Here is a 19,692-nt window from a genome sequence, read left to right as displayed (position 1 = left end):
GTTTAGATATGTCTGAGGGTTTACAGTTAGTCTGCAAGGCTGGTTTTAGGCTGAATCCAATCCACAGGATATGCACTGAACACACTGTGGCATAAATATGCTATTGTAGTACAATGTTCAACAGCAAAAGAGGTGGAGCTGGTTAGCAACAACAAGGAACTTAATTTTGAAAGCCTAGAAGAGATGGATTCTGTATTATGTGGGATAATAAAAAGTATGATTACTGTTGGTCTCACAGGAATATGAGAGGTGTTTCCAGCCTATGAGTATTTACAAACATGAGCTCAAGATAATTGGTAAGTTTATTGTTCTTCACCTTTTAAGTTTTTATTAAGACTTAATTCTCATTGATAACAATTCCACAATCATGAAACAATTAAATACCTTTAATTTGAAAGCCACCTACTTTGAAAAGAGTGTATTGTATTTTTTCTTATTAAATACTACACAAACACAAAAAATATACCCTAATGCTGCATAAATACTGTGTTTCCAGACATAGTTTGTCCATTTTATTTTTACTAACAACCACTTAGTTTAAAGTTAGCTTCTTTCTTAATATTTCATATTGTGAAAGAAGTAGCAGAGCATCTTACCAGGAAGAGCAGATTTAGCTAATTGATGACTATTTTGCAACAAAAAGTTTTCACCTAGATACCCATGATACCTTTTTGAGTCTGCCAGCCTACCTTTTCAAGTCAAGTCCTCTGTTCTAAATTTTGTCATCAGTTAAAAAGCATGGCCTGAAGTCAAATATTATTTTCATATGAAAAATCTACACAATTACTGAAAACTATTCCAACTAATTTACTTTCCCTTTCTTAGCAAAGAAGCGTAAATGTCAGCCAACTATTAAAATAAAAGATAAAATATTTCATTACGGTTATGCAAAATTAGGTTTCCCACAAGAACATTACCTCATTCAAGTTACACAAATGCATGCTATCTTCTTGGTTTGCATATTAAATCTAAGCAACATATTGTGCTTTTTTCCCTGTACCTCATATTGGGTATGTGTTCTTTTGCTATACATTGTGCCAGGTATGGACAAATAAATACACTTTTCTTACCATTAAAACAATCTTCTCATGTTAGAAGTTCAGATCCAATTAGATTAGGTAGAAATGTGCATGGAATGAAATGTGGATGGGATAGATTTTAGCATCTCAGCTGAAGAAAGGGCACACTTTTGTTTGGTGTCACTGTATACTTGAAAATGAGTTTTGAAAGAAGTGCCAATGAGAAGTATATCATATCTGCTTCCATTATGGCAAGTGTCTCTTCAAAACAGAAAAGAGAATTCATGTCTGTTTTAAATGACAAAAAAAGTGAATATGTAGAATGTTACAAGACCCCATTCAGCACTTCTACAAAGTGAACCTTCCAAACCTGGAAATGTCACTTACCTAATTACAAGTTAGGCTTCAGGACCAAAGGTCAAACTTTGGGATGCTCTTGAGCATACTGAAACAAAGGCCTACTGAGCTTTATGCTCTCCAGTCTGTTACAACTTTATGTATATAATACACACAATCATATTTAATTCTATGTAGAACTCTTTCATTTGCTCGTCACTTTTTCTACACATTATTTGGGATTTGGCATACACTACACTTTATCCTCAATCCAAAAGTGATGTTTTTTCCCCTCACTACAGGAGATTGAGATATGCTTAAAGGGTTCTGAATTGGTTTCCCTAAGGCTGAAAAGCTCCTTATTCTCAGGCCTTTCAATCAGAAATGGTGTGATTGGAAGAAACCAATGGTAAAGGACAGCTTTTTTTTATTTTGTAGTTTTCATCAGGATATAGGTCACATTTCCATGAAAAGAGTCAAGCAATTGAAAAAACTTAACTATACTTAATGTAAGTCTAAATATAACTAATACTTAAATATACTCAAATATATGGTTTATTCATACTTTTTTTTTTTTTTTAATCCTAAAATATACCATAGGGTCGCAGCAATAGCAAAGATAATAACAATTTCTCTGCTTCCATTGTACAAGCATAAACTTAACTCAGTATTACTGCATAGATTATGATCTGTTACTATTTCCTTTGTCCACATCAAGTGTCTGATATGGAATTAACATTTTTTTCCAGTTTTAAAATGCTAGTAGTATCAAATTTGTAATGGCTTCCACAAAACTACTCAGGTCTCAAAATCAGCCTCTACCCAGGACTCCAAAGTGCCCAAGGGCCCAGATGTGCACCCTTTATCCATATAATTAATACCATGCTATTAACTACTTACATGTGTAAGTTGTTTGTAGTGTGAGGCCTGAAATCATGATTTTGCTCTTAGCCAACAGTTATTTAACCACGAAAGTCAGTTTTCTAAGTTCTAAGTTTATAACAGGCATTACAGAATGGTCATCTTATGCTATACAGTGGAAAACTTCTACATAGAATTTCTGTTTGTTGTTGTTTTGATTATTTATTTTCCCTGCTGTTACCATTGCTAGAAAGAGGATTTATGAAAGAGCAAAGCAACATCTGGGGCGATAAGACTTTGTTGAACCACTGCTGAGATAGACATTCTGGATCATTCCTTTACTTAGTTTATGAAATTCATTGGATTTTCAGTTCATGGGAACCAGAGCTCTCTCTTGAGCTACTTTTCATTTCCTTTCTCCTAACCTCAAAAACTGCCAGTGTTTAGACATAAGAACAGGTTTGTTACCTCACTCATTTCTTCCAGATCTCAAAGTAGAAAGCTCACCAGAAGAGGAAGCAAGTGGACACCTGTATCACAAGAGGCTTCTGTGACTTCCCAGTGTAAATCCTGAGGTGCTTAATGCTTTCTTTGCCTCAGCCTTTAATAATAAAACCAATTGTTCTTGCTGTACCTAGCCTCCTGATCTGGAAGACATGGACGGGGAGCAGAATGAAGCCCCCATAACCCAAGGGGAAATGGTTAGTGACCTGCTACACCACTTAGACACACAAAAGTCTATGGGACCAGATGGGATCCAACCAACAGTACTGAGGGAGCCGGCAGAAGTGCTCACCAAAGCATCTTCAATCATTTATCAGCAGTCCCGGCTGACTAGGAAGGTCCCAGTTGACTAGAGGTTAGCAAATGTGACACGCATCTTCAAGAAGGGCCAAAAGGAGGATCCAGGGAACTACAGGCCTGACAGTCTGACTTCAGTGCTGGGGAAGTTTATGGAGCAGATCATCTTGCATTTCATCACGTGGCACATACAGGACAACCGGGTTATCAGGTGAAGTCAGCATAGGTTTATGAAAGGCAGGTCCTGCTTGACTAACCTGATCTCCTTCTATGACCAGGAAACCTGCTCAGTGGATGAGGGAAAGGCTGTGAATGTTGTTTACCTAGAATTTAGTAAAGCCTTTACACCATCTCCCAAAGAATTCTCCTGGAGAAACTGGCTGCTAATGTTTTGAACTCATGAGCATACACTTCGCCAGGTAGAAAACTGGCTGGATGGCCAAGTCCAAGGAGGAGTGGAATGGAGTTCAGTGCAGTTGGTGGCTGGTGAAGTGCTAAGGCTTGGAGAACAGGCCCAAGCCAGAGCTGACCTATAGATGAATCCTGTATATTTTATAGCTGATAACCATTGTGCTAGTAGGTATTGTACTAAGTTATAACAACTCACTTGTGCTGAGGTAAAAAGTGCTAAAGCATTGAAATACTGAAGCCTGAACAACAGGCCCCAAGCTGAAGCGGCTAACTTAGTCTGTAATCATTAATAAAATAAACTCGCTAGTGAAAGATGCAGTTTAGACAAAATATAATCAGTAGTGAGGAGAGAACGTACCCAACTTCGCTGGTTTAGCCTTGTTCAAGGTTGAGAACCCACGTATTTGGCCTTGTTAGAAACTCCCTTGGTCTCCCCTTACAAGCCCTGGCCAGGCTTTGGGTGGAATCCAACAGGAGAATGAAACCAGAGATTTTCCGCTCAAAACAAAGGTGACAGCTATTCTGGCCTGTCGATCTCTGGTATATAAGGCTGGACCCGCTCACAGCGACTTTGGAAGCCTCACCTACGTGTGGATGCACCGCGTAGGATTTCCCCCTTGCCGGGACAGGCTCCTCGCTGTAACCGGGGCTGCCCAGCCACTGCGGGTCTGGGTGATGGTAACGTATGCAAGTGGTGATGGATCTTTCTTAATCACTATTCTCTCTCTCCTGTAGCAATGATTTGATGCATTACCCTGTATTTTCCTGTTTGTTGCTTTAGGTGCACTATTCTGCTTTTTCTTACTGCATGTTTTCTGTATTACACTGATACATTGGTTATCACCAGTAAAATACGCCTACTCTTTTCACTCTGGTGTGTGAGTTTAATTGGTATCCTTAATCAGCAAAACAGCTGGTCACAAGTGATTCTATTCAGTATTGGCACCAGTTCTGTTTAATATGTTTATCAATGATCTGGACGATGGGATCGAGTCACCCTCAGTAAGTTTGCAGACAACACCAAGTTGGGTGGGAGTGTTGATCTTCTTGACGATAAAAAAGCTCTACAGAGGGATCTCAACAGGCTGTTAATGGGCCTATACTAACTGTATGAGGTTCAACAAGGCTAAGTGCCATGTCCTGCACTTTGGTCACAACAATCCCATGTGGTGCTACAGGCTTGAGGAAGAGTGTCCAGAAAGCTGCCTGGAAGAGAAGCAGCTGGGGGTGATGGTTGACAGATGGCTGAATATGAGCCAGCAAGTGTGCCCAGGGGGCCAAGAAGGCCAATAGCATCCTGGCTTGTATCAGAAATAGCGTGGCCAGCGGGGACAGGGAAGGGATCTTGCCCCTGTACTCAGCACTGGTGAGGCCGCCCCTCGATTCCTGTGTTCAGTTTTGGGCTCCTCACTACAAAAAGGACATTGAATTACTCGAGCGTGTCCAGAGAAGGGCAATGAAGCTCGTGAAGGGTCTAGAGCACAGGTTGTATGAGGAGCAGCTGAGGGAACTGGGGTTGTTTGTCCTGGAGAGAAGGGAGCTCAGGGGAGACTTTATCCCTCTCTACAACTACCTGAAAGGAGGTTGTATCGAGGTGGGTGTTAGTATCTTGTCCCAGGTAACAAGTAACAGAAGAGGAGATGGCCTCAAGTTGCACCAGGGTAGGTTCAATTGGATATTAGGAAAAATTTCTTCACCAAAAGGGTGGTCAAGCATTCCAACAGGCTGTCCAGAGAAGTGGTTGAATCACCATCCCTGGAGGTATTTAAAAGACATGTGGATGTGGTGCTCAGGGACATGGTTTAGTGGTGGGCTTGGCAGTGTTATTAGTTGGACTCATTGATCTAAATGTAATTTCTAACCTAAATGATTCTATAATTCTATGCACTCCTGACTTGTGATGAAGGAGTAGAGGTGGGAAAAGTCCTAAACATGTTACAGTCTAAGTTTTTCAACACCTGTATGATGAGGTACGGTACATTTGGGCTATGGATATTCTGTCCTCTACCCAAGCTCAGAACTGAGACTCACAATCATATAGTCATAAATTCTCCAAGGGAATGAGTCTGCTACAATTTTAGTTATTTTTATGAAATTATTAATTCTCACTAGTTATGAAGTTCTGAAATGCCCAAGTGGCAAGATTTACTGCTAACACAGGCTGCAGTTGCAATGTAGTACGTCAAAAGTCAAAGGATAATCTCTCCGCTGTAAATGAGATGATGATTCTGAAGAACTGAGACCTGGCATCTGGCCAAATCAAAGATTTGTATAGGACAAATAGGATGAGGAAATAATCTTAATCAGCAGTAGAGAATTTGTGAGAGATAACAAAAAGATGTTATTGTTCCTGTCAACCTTAACATTATTTCTCTTTGTACTTAATTTCTCTAGCCAAATTAGAAGTAGCATCTGTTCCCAAACTGTCCATGCCAGACTGATTCCAACACAGTTAACTTCAAATAACGAATAACCTATAAACCAACCATTATTCGTGACTTTGGATGTTTTAGCAAACTTCTTCTAAAGTAGTGGTTATGATTGTCACTCTTTGCCTTACCAGAAATCTGTAACAGGTGTACATTGTCTGAAAGAAAGCTAGTATTTAGCTGATTTGTGACTTTGCTGTTTGCTACTTCTCTATCTAATGTCCCGGGCAATTTACAGATTCAGTCTTCACAAAAGTAAGATATTTGAAATAGTAGGTTGGTCTCAACATTCTGTAAAACATCACGTCAGTATCCTCCTGTAGCTCTTCCAAGCTACTTCTCACATGTCCTAATGGGCAGTACTTTGGACTTTGCAACAGCAGTTGGCCTGTTTAAGCTATAATAAGCAATCACCTGAAAATGGTACAGCTTTACTAAGAATCCAGTAAGGCGCCCACTCCTTGTTCAGTAGGATAAAAACCAGCATCATAGCACTTCTACAAGAAAACTTTATTATGGTTCACTCTGGTTTTTGCACATATTCACCAACTTCTAATTTGGAAAATTCTATCTTTTTGTTATATTGGGAATTTAATTTAGCCTATTGGCAATGAGAAATTAACCGGAGCAATTTCCCAAGGATCTAAAGTAGAGAGAACAAGTCTCTGATTGAAAGGATAGAAAGGCTAATGAAATACATACATCAGAGAATGAAGTGTGCAAGAAGGCAAACCCTCTTAGAAATTCACTCTGTAGCTTGAAAAAGATTTATATTTTTCTCTACTAATGTGTAAGCAAGTTATTACTGATCTGGAAACCCACTGATACTTACAGCCTAAAAAAAAATAATAATACAAGAACACTTAATTATTATAAGGAGGAATTATATTGAACAGAATTAAAATTTGGACATTGTTTGTGAAGGTCATTATTTGCCATTTTTAAGAGCGGTTTAACTATACCCAAATATCTATGACATTATATTAAACATCCCCCAAGTGACACTATATGCACTCAATCTGTCATTCTCAAGGTACTCTGCTGCCCTCAAAGGAAGTAATAGATAGCATTTTAATAAATGAGAGAGCTACAAAATCTCATTTCACTTTGAGGAGACTTTCCTACTACTTTACTCTCAACACAGAAGTGGCAGGTGCCTTCACCTAGGGGCCATTTTTTATGTGCTTATAGACCAAAGGGCTCTATTTGAAATCGCAGCAAGAGTTCTCCCTCTGCCCCTTCTCATTTAAAAGAAAGTTTGTACTGTGTAACCTTCCACAGGGTAGAGCAGATTCACTCTCGTGAATCCTCTCAGCTTGAGCATGTAAAACTCCTTATTATTACCATGACAGAAATCTCATTTTCCAAGCATAGTCTGTCTCTTTCAGAATATACAAGGTTTAAATGCAGATGCAGTCAAAATCTCATTAATGACTCAGATCAACAGCTGCCATTGATCGTTAAAACGTAAATGCAGTGACTTCTAAATCTTAAAATGACACAGCAGCTGTGCATTTTGGGAAATGAGAGGAACTGTGACTATAACAATCCATGAATATTTTCTTCCTGTTACCTAGATATCGCTGAGAATTTTCTAGTTAAAATGTAAAGAACAACATAGCCTTTGTTTGACATTTTCAAACTATGTATCTGATGAAAAAAATAGAAATGTTCCAGGTTTTTCTTGATATCTATCATACTCCACTTTCTTGATGTCTATGTAGTTTGCTTTCACTCTGCAAAGACTTGCTTGAAAAGAAACTTGGAAAGCTTCTTTCATTATTTTTAAAGCATAAGATTTTGTAAATCCCTATGTTCTCTAAATTAGCATATCTTACTGGACTACAAAATTTGAAATGCAATGACATTTTCATATAAATGAACCTAAAACATCACTTGCTAGTAATGGATTAGAATGCAAACTGAGCATGTTAAGGTAATGGCCACTAGTGGGACCCACTACCTCCATCACTTATCATTGCAAATAATGTTATCTGGAAATTAAAGATACAGAGTAAAATAAAATAAAAACAAAAAATAACTGAATATAAAAAAATCAAGTGGCCATCATCTGAGATCCCTAACATTCATAAACAAGTAGCTCATCTCTATTTCTCAGTTTATATTTAAATAAGAAACAACAACAACAACAAGAAGAAAAATAACAAGAGATAACAAAAGGTCATGGTTAAAAACACTTTAGATCTAAATTTCACTCATGAAATCACAATTTGTAACAGGTGTTTATGAAATCTTTTCAATTTGCTGCGACATGCAATATGTGAGCTGATTGAAACAAAATAATAACGAGTCAAATCACTGTCAAGTACCTAAAATGACTATGTCGTGCAAATGAGTTCTCGGGAGGTCAATGGGAATTACCAGGTGACTCCATCCTAAAATGCCTGTGACAAACAAAGTGCAACTGGAGTTTTGCATGGCAGTAACACTAGCCTTCTAGGGGGGCAGAATTTACAGGAAAGCTAACAGCGGCAGCCATTCTCAAATCCACCTCAGAAAGCTCAGACATTCACCTGCCAGGCGTGTTGAAATGTTCTTCCTTAGGTAAACTCCCTCCAGCACCACATGTCCCAGTCTCTGCAAGAACTGATACATCTCTTATCACTGAGGATGGTTAATGAGCAAACTCTTAATAAAGTACTGGTTTGTTTTGTTGTTTTTGTTTTTTGTTTTTTTTTTACACTTTGGCGATGTAAATACTACCATTTTGATCTGTTAGTGTTTTGGTATTACTCCATGTTAAAGAAAGACAGTAGCAAATCAGGCCTCAAGAGTTGTTCCTCATAAACTCCCTGTGATGTAAATGGCTTTATCAGGTTTAAAGTAAAAAGCAGCACATACAGGGTACACCTTGGGGGGAAAAAAAAAAAAAAATCTTTGCAAAGAACTGTAATGAACAGTACTTATCTAGTCACTGTAAATTAGAAGCCCCTCCCTTTTCTGTTCATCTCAGCCTGAATCACAGTCACTATTTCAAGATACTTACAAGAGCAAGTAGTGTGGGTATGTTCCAGGGCTCTGTACTGGAAAACTAAGGAAAACACTGACAACAAGCTGCAGATTTATGATACATGAATGAAACAAATGTTCATCACATGGCAGAAAAAGCCGCTCACCTCTTACTGCTCGATTTGTTTTGCTGTTATTCATTAGTTATCCTTTCCCTCACCATCAAGGAAAACAGAAAGACCCTTGAATATCCTCTCAATTTCTTCTTGACTTGTAGGTCTTTACCTTACCTATCAAGAAGCCACCGCCTCAGGAAGCTGTCTGTCTCTATACACCAAGAAATATTTGCATGACCAGTACAGTAATTCTGTCTCAGGCATTTGGCTTCTACAGTTTAATCATCTTCATCGCAAACAAATTGCTTAATGGCTTTGGGTAGCACACACATACAGAGCTGTGCCAACTGATCAAGAAACAGCTGAGTAGGTATGACCTGTGATCATATTTATTGGCATTTCATTTAAAACCTCTTCTGAATCATCATTTGCATTATCATCTAAGCCTGATCTCTTTTGTTCAATAAGTCAATGCTTTTTGTCTGCTTGTTCTAAAAACAACATGAAATCAAAACTCAAGACTCTATTCCTTCACTCAAAAGCTTGAGAGTCAATAAAGATGTGTAGGCAGAGATTCCTCACCTTCTTTAACAACGTGGCTGAAAAGGAGCAAAGCTCCCTAAAAGTAGAGGAAGGCAGTGAACAGCCCATCCACCAAGAACCAATAAAAGCTGGCAGCACACACTGGCATCACAAGACCAAATCCCTTTTGGCTAAAGTGCCTTAAAGATTCCTATAAATGAACAGAGATTTGACAGGAATTCAGGCAAACATTTTGCTGTGGGGCAAGTGCTGAATATCCATGGCATTTCTAACAAAATGATGTATTAAAAACAATATAAGAAAAGATCATGCTTTTGAAGCATGACACAAGTACAACAATCCATCTAGTTTTTAACATACTGCAACAATTAATGTTGTCATGCATATTTATCTTGAATGTTTTTCCCTTACTAGAGAACTTGCTTGCTGTTTCTCTTAGGAGAAACAAAGGAGTCATCAAAAATGTCCTTCACACAATCCTGTTTACTTAAAGTAAATGCCAGGACATCTGACTTTGTCTAAAAACTAGATACAAAATACAGCTTTCATACTCAGAAATAAACATTATCGGCAAACAAAAATTCACAAAACACAGAAAGATCTGTTTTGGTTTGGTTTTTTGGCATATTGACAGCCGAATGGTCATGACTACTGCTCCTGCTTTTAGCCACTCACCTTCACAGCTGCAGCCAATAAATCCACTGGCCTCTGAACTTCTATTTCAGAAATACCTTTTATTTCTTCAGGTGGGTAGGTACAAGTTATGCCATGCAGCCAAACACTTTGTGGCACAGCTTTTACTGTTTCCAGCAGGGACTACATAAAAGAGTGTTTAATTGTTCCTTCTGTGTAGCCTGAAGGAAGTGTAGTGAGCCAGCCTACCCACCAATTTAACTAAGTCTGTGAACAAAGTTAGAGACTAAGGTTAAAGAACTTAATTTAACCCACTTTAACAGACTGGTCAGACCCTCTGTCACAGGTCTTTCCTGTACTGCCTTTTTTTTTTTCTTTTTGGCCTGCCTTCTGAATTTCATCAGCACTGAAGCCAAGCTTTTCCCCCCCCACCCCCCCCCACCCCCACCCCCGCTGCTTTTTCTTTGTTTGATTTTTTGTTTCCTCCCACCTCCTCAAATGAAGAAGATTCAGTAAGTCCGGGTAGTTACATATAGCCTTTAAAATATATAGTTTTGCATGGAAGCACAAATTTCTAAGACTATTTTTCTATACTATTTTGGGTATTTTTGAGACTACTAACCTACAATGTGAAGGTCTCATATTAGATGCAGGGCAAAAACACATGTCTAAAAATTTAGCCCAGAATACTCAGTGATATATATCCCAAATTGATAACATACTCCTGAACAAAGACTGTCACTCCTATCTATATTAGGAAGGAGACCTTCTTTCTGTCAGTCATCAAAAACTGAGCATCATTTTCATCCTGACATCAAACTTCCCTCCAGTGTAAAGGAATTTTCCATTGAAGAAGTCTACAGAAGCTCAAAATATTTTAAGTTCACATGATGAAAATACCTGTCACCAAGAATAAATAGAATCACGCTTCCTTTAGATGTATAATAAGTGCTGATATTTCAGTCTTGGAATTGGCCTGGACCATTAACAATAATTAAACAAGATGCTCATGTTCATTCTGTTTTAATATTGGCTTAAGTGTCCAGAGGAAGATGGCAGTGTTTAATATTTAAATATCAAACACTTTGATTAAACATCAGAGTGTTAAACTAATATTAAAGAAAGCTGAAAACGAGTTTATAGAACTGTCCATAGGTCTTTTGGGTTGCAACTGCCAAAAATGCTTTTTCAAATTTGCCATGTAGGCATCTTTTCAAAAAGTAGCATGACCTCAAGCTCACAAATGTCAACTGTAATTAATAAGCAACATTTCAAAGTTTGTACTTAGTGCTGGGCTGCAGAAAAATATGCATGTTTACCATAAGAAATAGAATCTGCGGGATTCTGACTAAAATAATGTATGAGTGTAGCAGCTCAAAGAGTCAGGACAGAAGTTACTCAACATCAACTCACCCTACTTACTCTCTCAAAAAAATAATTAACTAGAAATAAATTGAATTCCCTAATAGAAAATATTAAGCCGATAGGCCTCTCAGTCAGTCTGCAACTTTCTAAATACCTGAGGAATTCCCATAAAATCTACCAGGGTTGGTCCAAATAAGCTTCTACACCTTGGAGCCATTATACCTCCTCTCAAGATTCATCCTTCTCCTTTCTCCAGAAATATTATTCTACATCAATCATTTATAAGAGTTCAGTCCTCTTTCTCCTGAAAACTCCCATCACAGCGGTTTGAACTCAAGCTTCCAAACAAACCTGCAGGGATTTTTCCCAACTCAAAAAAACCCAAAAAAACCAAAAAGCCAGAGAGTTCAGATTTTGAATGAATTGTTCATTGCAAAACATATCCAAAGAGGTTTGAGACCAAAAAAAAAAAAAAAAAGAAAAAAAGAAATAAAACAAAACCCAAGCACTCCCTAGAAACTAGCTATTCTTAATCCTGAAAAGCTACAGGGATTGCAAACATGGATAAACATCAATTGCCTGGGTGCAAATGTAAAAGCCTTCACATTTACTCATTTTACATCATAGCTGCAAATTATCAAAGTGCAATTTTCACTGTATTAAGGAGACAGCATATTATGCTTCTAGCTTTCAGTCACGTTTAATAAAGAGAAATACTTCTACAGAATGAACAGTACCCCTTGGCTACTCTTAAAATAATCCGTTGAGAATACTACAATACTACAATATTCCATATATAGTTTATAAAAACTATTGTGTTTTGTAAGGAATTACCCCAAAGAAACATTACTCTCCTTTCCCATGTATATGGAATAAAATTGCAAATACTGTAAGTTTAGTGGGGTTTTTTGGTGGGGTGATTTGGGTTTTTTTGGCTTTAATTATTGACAACAGTAAAAAGATTGTTTAAGACTACCTGTGTCAGAGTTTTGGATACCAAGTGTGACAGCCTCTGCAGGTGTACAGTGCTTTGCTTATTGATACAAATTGAATCTGAACATAGCAATTTATTCAGCAAATCAAACCAATCACTGCACTGCAGTTTCCTCTTTCAGCTCTCATTTCCCAGCCAACTACTCTTAACCACTTTGCTACTTCTGCTTTACAGCAAGGTTTCAACTGCTATTAGGAGTTGGTTTATGGTGAGGGTATGGGGGTTTAAAAAAATTTTAAAGGCTGTTATACCTTTCCACTGCTGCCATTAAGTGCTGCATCATTCACATCTGTTCCATACCCGTTGCCTGTCTCCAAACATGCTACCATTAAATGTATTTCTCTCCCCTAGTAAAAAACTTACCATCGTTATGCCATGCAAACCATTTAAACAGCTTGCAAGTGAAATATGTTCTAATAAACTGTCAATGTTTGTCCAAAGGAGAAGATTACATAAAATCCTTCTTTTTTATTAAGAACCATATTGAAAAAGAGGTTCTTTAATGCAGTCATGTTGTATGTTATTTTGTTAAAAGATATTTAAGCTAACCAGTCCTCCAAAGTAACAAACCCAAAAAGATCAAAGAATGAAAATTAACACCAGATTGACCAACAGATATGTGAGGAAAGAGAAGTAACCAACTCAGGAAAAGCAAAGTGGCATTCAGCTAAAGGGGGAAAAAATAGAGCAATCTTATAGTGTTGAGCCAATATATAACCCTGGATTAATAGCTAGCCTTGGCAAGGCTCAAATGTGAAGATGCTCACATCGGGCATCCCAGACTTGCTGCTACCAGAGGTTGTTGCTATGGTAACCAGTGACAGTCAGCCAACAGTAAAATGAATTTAGAAAAGATAGTTAGGAAATACTGAAAAGAAGAAAGAAAAAAGAAAAGAAGGCAAGAAGTTTGATGTCTGTAAGTAGATGCTCCATTATCTGGCACTTGCTGTTCAGCAGTGGAGGAATCCATCTCCGAAATGGAGCCGAATTTCCATTTTACCTCTGTGATATTTGAAGGATATTCCTGTCTGTATAAGTTTCTAATTGAAAGAAATTATTGTCTGGTTCATGCGACAGCTTGTCAGTGACTCAGCAATCCAGCAAATTCAGCCGCCTCTGAAAACTGCATGGAACTGTTAGCGCATTGTTCTCATCTAAACTGTTTACAGGAAGCCTGGAGTGGCCCATTTCTGTCTTTTGCCTTTAAATCAGCCTGGGGATGGTTCCCCCCTGACATGTATAAGAGTTCTATGGAAGAAGTATTTATTACTGAAACAAAGGTTTTGGAACTTTACAAATCCGGTGGAAAACTCGGTTGATTTTTTTTCAACGAGAAAGCAGAGACCTGTCATTTTAAAAGCAAAATTTGGTTCAAAGAAGGCTAGCTGGAACTGCAGTCAGTGGACCATAAATCACAGTGCCCATGCCCAGCTGTGCAGCACTGCATGGAAGAAAAGGTTTTGGACAGCAGTGTCCCTTAGTGATAGCTGCAGATGTGTACGCCAGAGAGGTAGTTATTGTTGTTTACTTGCTCTGCTATCAACGTGGTATGCTAGAAAGCACACTTTTTAGGAAAGAGTGTGTGCACTATATTATCTTATCTCTTGCAAAACATCATCCCAGCCCCCTGGAAAACTGCTGTAGTACTGGCAGAAAGAGATAAAAATGAAGTACTATGTCTGGTAAAGCTGAAGTGCTGAACTAGACTTCCCTACAAGCACCTTTTCATAAGATTGACTGTACGCCACGATCAAGAGGATGAACAAGAAAACCTCATATTCAGCCCTAGAAATCTTCAGTGGTTGATTTGTGTGCATGTGTTTTTCAAGTCTAGAAATGGCACGAAGACAGGTAGAGTCGAAAAAGCTGTGAGATAGAACAAGCATGGAAGGAGCTGTTATTTTCAAGGAATAAATATCTATAGAGGCATTTACACAAAAATGTGCTTTTACAGAAAGAGCAGGCACAACCACAGCTGGAGAGATTCGCCAAGTTTGTCTCCCCTTCCAGCCCTGGGAGCATGAGTGCCCAAATCACTTCAGTCACCCTTCTGAGGTCATGACTTGGGAAAGTCACTTAGCTGTGCCCTGCTTCATTTTTTCCACAAGTAAAATGGAAAAATACAGACCCACCAGCCTTTTAAAAGTGCTTTCATGTTTAAAGAAACTAAAAGTGCTAAGCAAATGGTAAATATTGTTTGAGTAGATTAATACTTGGGTGATCAATATACATTATGAGACTGCTCTTACTCATCATGTTTCCCAAGCTAAGGGAATGCAAGATATAATAATAATGCAATGATTATAGCTGGTAGAAATGCCCCTAGTGAAGGTTGCCAAGTTTCTTAGAACATAGGGAAAGCTGTGTTCTCATTGACTTACACTTTAATGTAACTTTTACTGTATGAAACCAAAATTATGTCTGTCATCTGAATCAGACTGGCTCAGTGTTATTATTAATTGGTGTCCTGTGTTCACTTGATTTTACCAAATATTTCAGTGAAATATTTTTTGTTCGTTTTGAAAATTTAAAAAAAAAATTAGAAGCAAGCCTTTTAGCTAACACTAATAATGAGAATTCTTCTAGTACATTCTTTGAAGAGCTTTATGAAGGCTTTGAACTACAACCTGATACTAAGCAAAAAAAAAAAAGAGTACCGAGATCACAGAGTTCTGTTTTGCTAGATCCATGAAAACAAGTCCAAATAGATTTCATCAAGTTACAAGTTTCAAAAGGTTATATGCATTCAAAATATAGGGCATATCTTTTTTTGTAAGGAAGCAGACTTCAGCTACAAGTAAATGAAACATTCCTACAAGCACAAGCAAAAAAAAAAAATTTCTACATATCTGTAGAGTAACCTTGACAGTGCAAAAATAATTTCAAATTTTAGATTTAAAACACTTGATAGCAAACCTGTCAACAAATACTCATCAGAAGTATTATTATGTAGATAATTTTTATAGAAAGTAGGCATATGGAATATTTTTTTGTAGTTTCTTCATATTCAGAAAGGTTAGCAGATATTTTTTTAACAGAGAAGAGCAACCTGTTATTTTTCAGTAGATGACTCATAATACTCACCTAGATGATTACTGTCCCTATAAAAAGCCAGGTCATCCGAAGTACAGTAAAAGATGAAAAGTAAACAGAAATCTCTCATGCAAAATCCTTTGTTCATTTATTTCTAATGCATTTGAACCCATAGGAATAAGCTCAGGGGTCTGTAAGACTGACAGCAGAAGCAGACACTAGTGGAAGCCTATCGCTTCCTCCAAAGCTTTGCAAACCTCGTGGTCTACCTGTCACCTTCCTTCCTCAGAAGACCTGTATTGTAGAAGGCAAGGGTGGACAAAGATAAAGCTATGGAGATTTTCACACTGGAAGAAGCAGTTCCTCCTTTTGCAGATGGTGGCTCCACAGTCCTTTTGCCATTCACATTCTCTTTCAAGAGCTCCAAGAGAATAGTAAATGTATGAGTAACTCTTGCACATGGACTTATAAAAATTAGGAAGGGAAAAAAACCCATAGCTCAGAAAATAAAGTTGTTCTGAGAGGACAGGTAGTTTTTGAACACCAAGGTATCTTTGCTTGTCTGTAGTTTCCCAACATTTTCTCAGTGTAGTGCCAGACCCTCCCTGACGTAAATCATTGCTTATTAAAAAACTTGGGGCAAGACAGCATAACAAAGTACTTCTATTTAGACAAAGCTACCCTGACACAGAATTAAACAAGGATACACTCATCTATAGAAAAAAAAAAAAAAAGAGAGAAGAAAAGCCAAGAGCTGAAAACAATAAGCACTTTTAACTCATAAGTGAAATGAAATAATTGTGATAATATTTAAACACTTAGAGAGGTAAGGTAGGAACTTGCTAGTTAGCCATCTGATCTAAAGCCAGTGTTAATTAAAGAGTAAGAAGAAATCCAGAATAAAATTCATGCAACACCCACTGTTGTTAATTCCAGGGATAAACATTACTTCTCAAGAAGAAAATATATTTTTTTTGCTCCTTAATTTCATTAATGAAAACACTTGTGCTTATTTTAAGTACCTTTGAAGTGTTTGGCACTAGACCTATTGCTTTACAGAAAAAAGTCCCCTTCTCAGCTTTTAAAGCAAGAACAGTTAGATGCCAGTCATCTAGGAAAACTGAGGTTTGCCTTTCCTGAATTCATAAATCATCGAAGTCCACCTAACACTGCAATAGTTCTTGTAGGCAGAAAATATGAGAATGAAATACTTTTTGCCTGCAGTAGATCTCGTTTTGTCTTTATTTTTATTCATTTAAGGAACAAGTATGTTTTATTTATCTAAATACAGCTCATGGGACAGATACTTTTGCTTATGGACCATACGTCTCTTTAGGGGTAAACCAGTGAGCCTGCCAACAAGCTGTGGATTCCAAGTATTATATTCTGAGTACTCTTTCTGTGCGAGCTAGATTCTAATACAAAAGATGCTGAGAAACTCAGAAAGACTTGCTTTGTCTTCAGTGGGAGCTAGGTGTAATTTCTGTATATCAGTTATCTCAAGATATGTATTCAGGTATTAGGGGGAAAAAAAAAGAAGGGGTTAATCACTTTGGAACTCAGCTCAAATTTATCTTTTTCAAACATTTTCTAGTTAATACGGAATAAGCATTTCTTAAATATTCCCTATAAATTTAAAAAGTAATTAATTTTGTAATGTTCTTTCTCTAATTTCTTTTTAATTGTAACTGAAAAGGAAACCATACATACACAAGCAAAATACTAAGAATAAAAAAGAATCCTGGTAAAACCACAAGCAGGCCAAACTCCTTTCATTTGATCACTTGCTAACAACAAACCAAAATACTTTGGCCAGAAATGGCTTCGTTTTGGGGTTTTTTTGGTTTTTGTTTTTTAAATTGAAACTTCTTAATTGTCTTACCTGCAGAGTACTCTGCTTAATTACCTTCATGCCGGTTTCTATATGCATCAGTGCTAAGAAGCCTCTGAACCTGCTAATCTGACAGTCTGACCTCTGATAAATCAGTGTTATAATCTTTTTCTTTAGCTGTCTGTTGCATGTTTGGATAAATATCTTCCTTGCAGGAGAAACATGAAAATCACATCATGTGCAACCGGTCTGAACTGTTGTGCAACCACAGGACACTGAGCCACTCTGGGGAAAAAGTTAAAATGAACTACAGTAGATAAATGTCAATTTCAACGGTTTTGACATTATATTATATTTAAATTAAAGGGAATGTTATTCTGGTTCCTTCCTGCTCTGAACCTGCTGGTTTTTCCCTTTCGGAAGACTCTGATAAAATACGTGATCATCCTCTGCTAAGGCTCTCAATTCTTCTTCAGTGCAGACAGCAGGGTTTATATGATAAAATTTTAATGACCATGGACCTGCATAGCAATGTGAGGTACCAGCACATTTTCAATAATGCTAGGCATCTGCGAGGACTGGCATCAGGTGATATTCCTACTGCTGAATTCTGCATGTCCTAAGAGGCAGGCTTCATGGAGATAGAGGCAGCACCAGAGAAAGCTCCATTAAAATGCAGCAGTCATATGGATGAAACATAGATTTATGAATCCCTGCCAAAGAAACTGTATTATGGACTGTAAATTAAAATGGGGGCTTAACACATAGTGAACTACATGCTAGAGAGGCTGATTTCCAGATTGCCCTGTCTATTCAGGCCCAGGCAGCTGTAGAGACCACCTCTCGTTTAAGCGGTCCTGAGCTCTCCATGAGACTCAGACATTCTAGGTATGAAAAGGCAGCTGCTAAGGCTTTCATAGTCACGGCAAAAAAGGAATTCTCAGCTGTTTCAGCAGGCATTTTACTATACTATACTATTGTAGTATGGTGACTGGGGCGTAGTGGCTTCATTCTCAGATGTAGTTCCAATGCCTTCCACAGAGAGACTTCAGTTTTACTCCTCTGCAAGTCATAGTGAGTTGCAAGCTCGAAGGACCAGATTTTGATCTCTGAATTACTGCTTCTTTTCATGATTCATGGTCTTCTCAGATTGGCCACTGCACACTGGTGATACTTCCACCTGAATCACTAAACCCAAATAATTCAAATTGTTTGCTATGTTTTGGTGAGTGTCTTTCGCAAAGGTCCTCAGGGAAAAATACAAATTTGAATGAAAAGAACTAGATTGTAAGATGTGAAAAAGTTTTTAAAAACTCTGAGAACAGCAAACCTGCCCAAAACCCTGTGAGGTAAAGGGATAAATTCTACATCGCGCTACTCTTTGTGTATGCTAGTGTTTCAAATAGGATGCAAGTGATACAAACTGTAATATATTTGAATATGTAACTGATATGTCCAATGGCTAGGGCTTTCCCAGGGAAAGAGAAATTCATAGCACTTTTTCCACAAGCCCATGAACCCAACACAATTATTGCTGTTTCACTTTCCACTCATCTAAACAAAAAGCTCCACATAATAAAACATAAAATTGATTTATCATTACACATGTCAAGTCAGCTTTGAGAGGCTCACTCTCCCACGTTCCTTATTATATTTTACTTCATTTGGAAACTGACTTACACCCTTAAGAAAAAAAAAAAAATTTGTATTAGCTCTCCTACCCTTCCCAAAAATATGAAAAAAAGAAGCAGAGAAAAATGGAAAAACTTCTCCTCGACTGCCCTGAAACAGGAAAAAGAATACAAATTAACTTTCTTTTCTGCTTATTTGTACAATTTAAAATGATAAAATTCACTTCACACTTTAAACCTCTACAAGGACACTTTGCCTCAAGTGAAATTCATTCCACATGGACCATTTTGTGCTTGTCTAATGTGTAAATGTGCTGTTTTATGTTGAAGTAACTATAAGCAACTATACAGTGCATATACAGTTACTCAGCTATCACTTGAGCCCCACAAGTGCCATGCCCTAAGGCATGCTGCAGGCCATGCTTCATAATGCAAGCAAAGTATTTTCAGTGGACTATCTGCAGTGGCATAGCATATAAGAATATATTCTAGACCTGATGAAGCAATATGTTCCAGAAAATAAAACATTTTTTCTGGAAGGCACAAAGATAACACATTGTGAGGCCATTTTTGGGGGCATATCAGTCACGTTTTAAAGCACAGAAAGATTTACTACAAAGTTCTCGGTAAGAGATACGTTCTTTCAGTTATTCTCACTTTTTCATAAACATATTTCTGTTGGATTTTCCAGAATAGGAATATTAAAGACAGCCAGCACA

At 37.6% G+C, this 19,692-nt stretch overlaps 1 protein-coding gene across 3 annotated transcripts in view; it reads right to left on the bottom strand.

Annotated features, from left to right (window-relative positions):
• The window catches only part of PCDH9 (protocadherin 9), a 710,780-nt gene that overhangs the window by 536,006 nt on the left and 155,082 nt on the right, over window positions 1–19,692 (bottom strand). The window contains exon 2 of one of the 3 annotated variants that reach the window (XM_074931165.1): window positions 5,403–5,414. The exons of the other annotated variants lie outside the window; for them this stretch is intronic. Within the exon in view, the coding sequence (XP_074787266.1) occupies window positions 5,403–5,414 (12 nt within the window). The remainder of the gene's footprint in view (window positions 1–5,402; window positions 5,415–19,692) is intronic. 3 annotated transcript variants of the gene reach the window in all.

This window comes from Athene noctua, chromosome 1 (genome assembly GCF_965140245.1).
Source record: "Athene noctua chromosome 1, bAthNoc1.hap1.1, whole genome shotgun sequence".
Lineage (NCBI taxonomy): Eukaryota > Metazoa > Chordata > Aves > Strigiformes > Strigidae > Athene > Athene noctua.
Note: the sequence above shows the minus strand (reverse complement) of the source record. Positions and strands in the feature narration are given on the sequence as shown.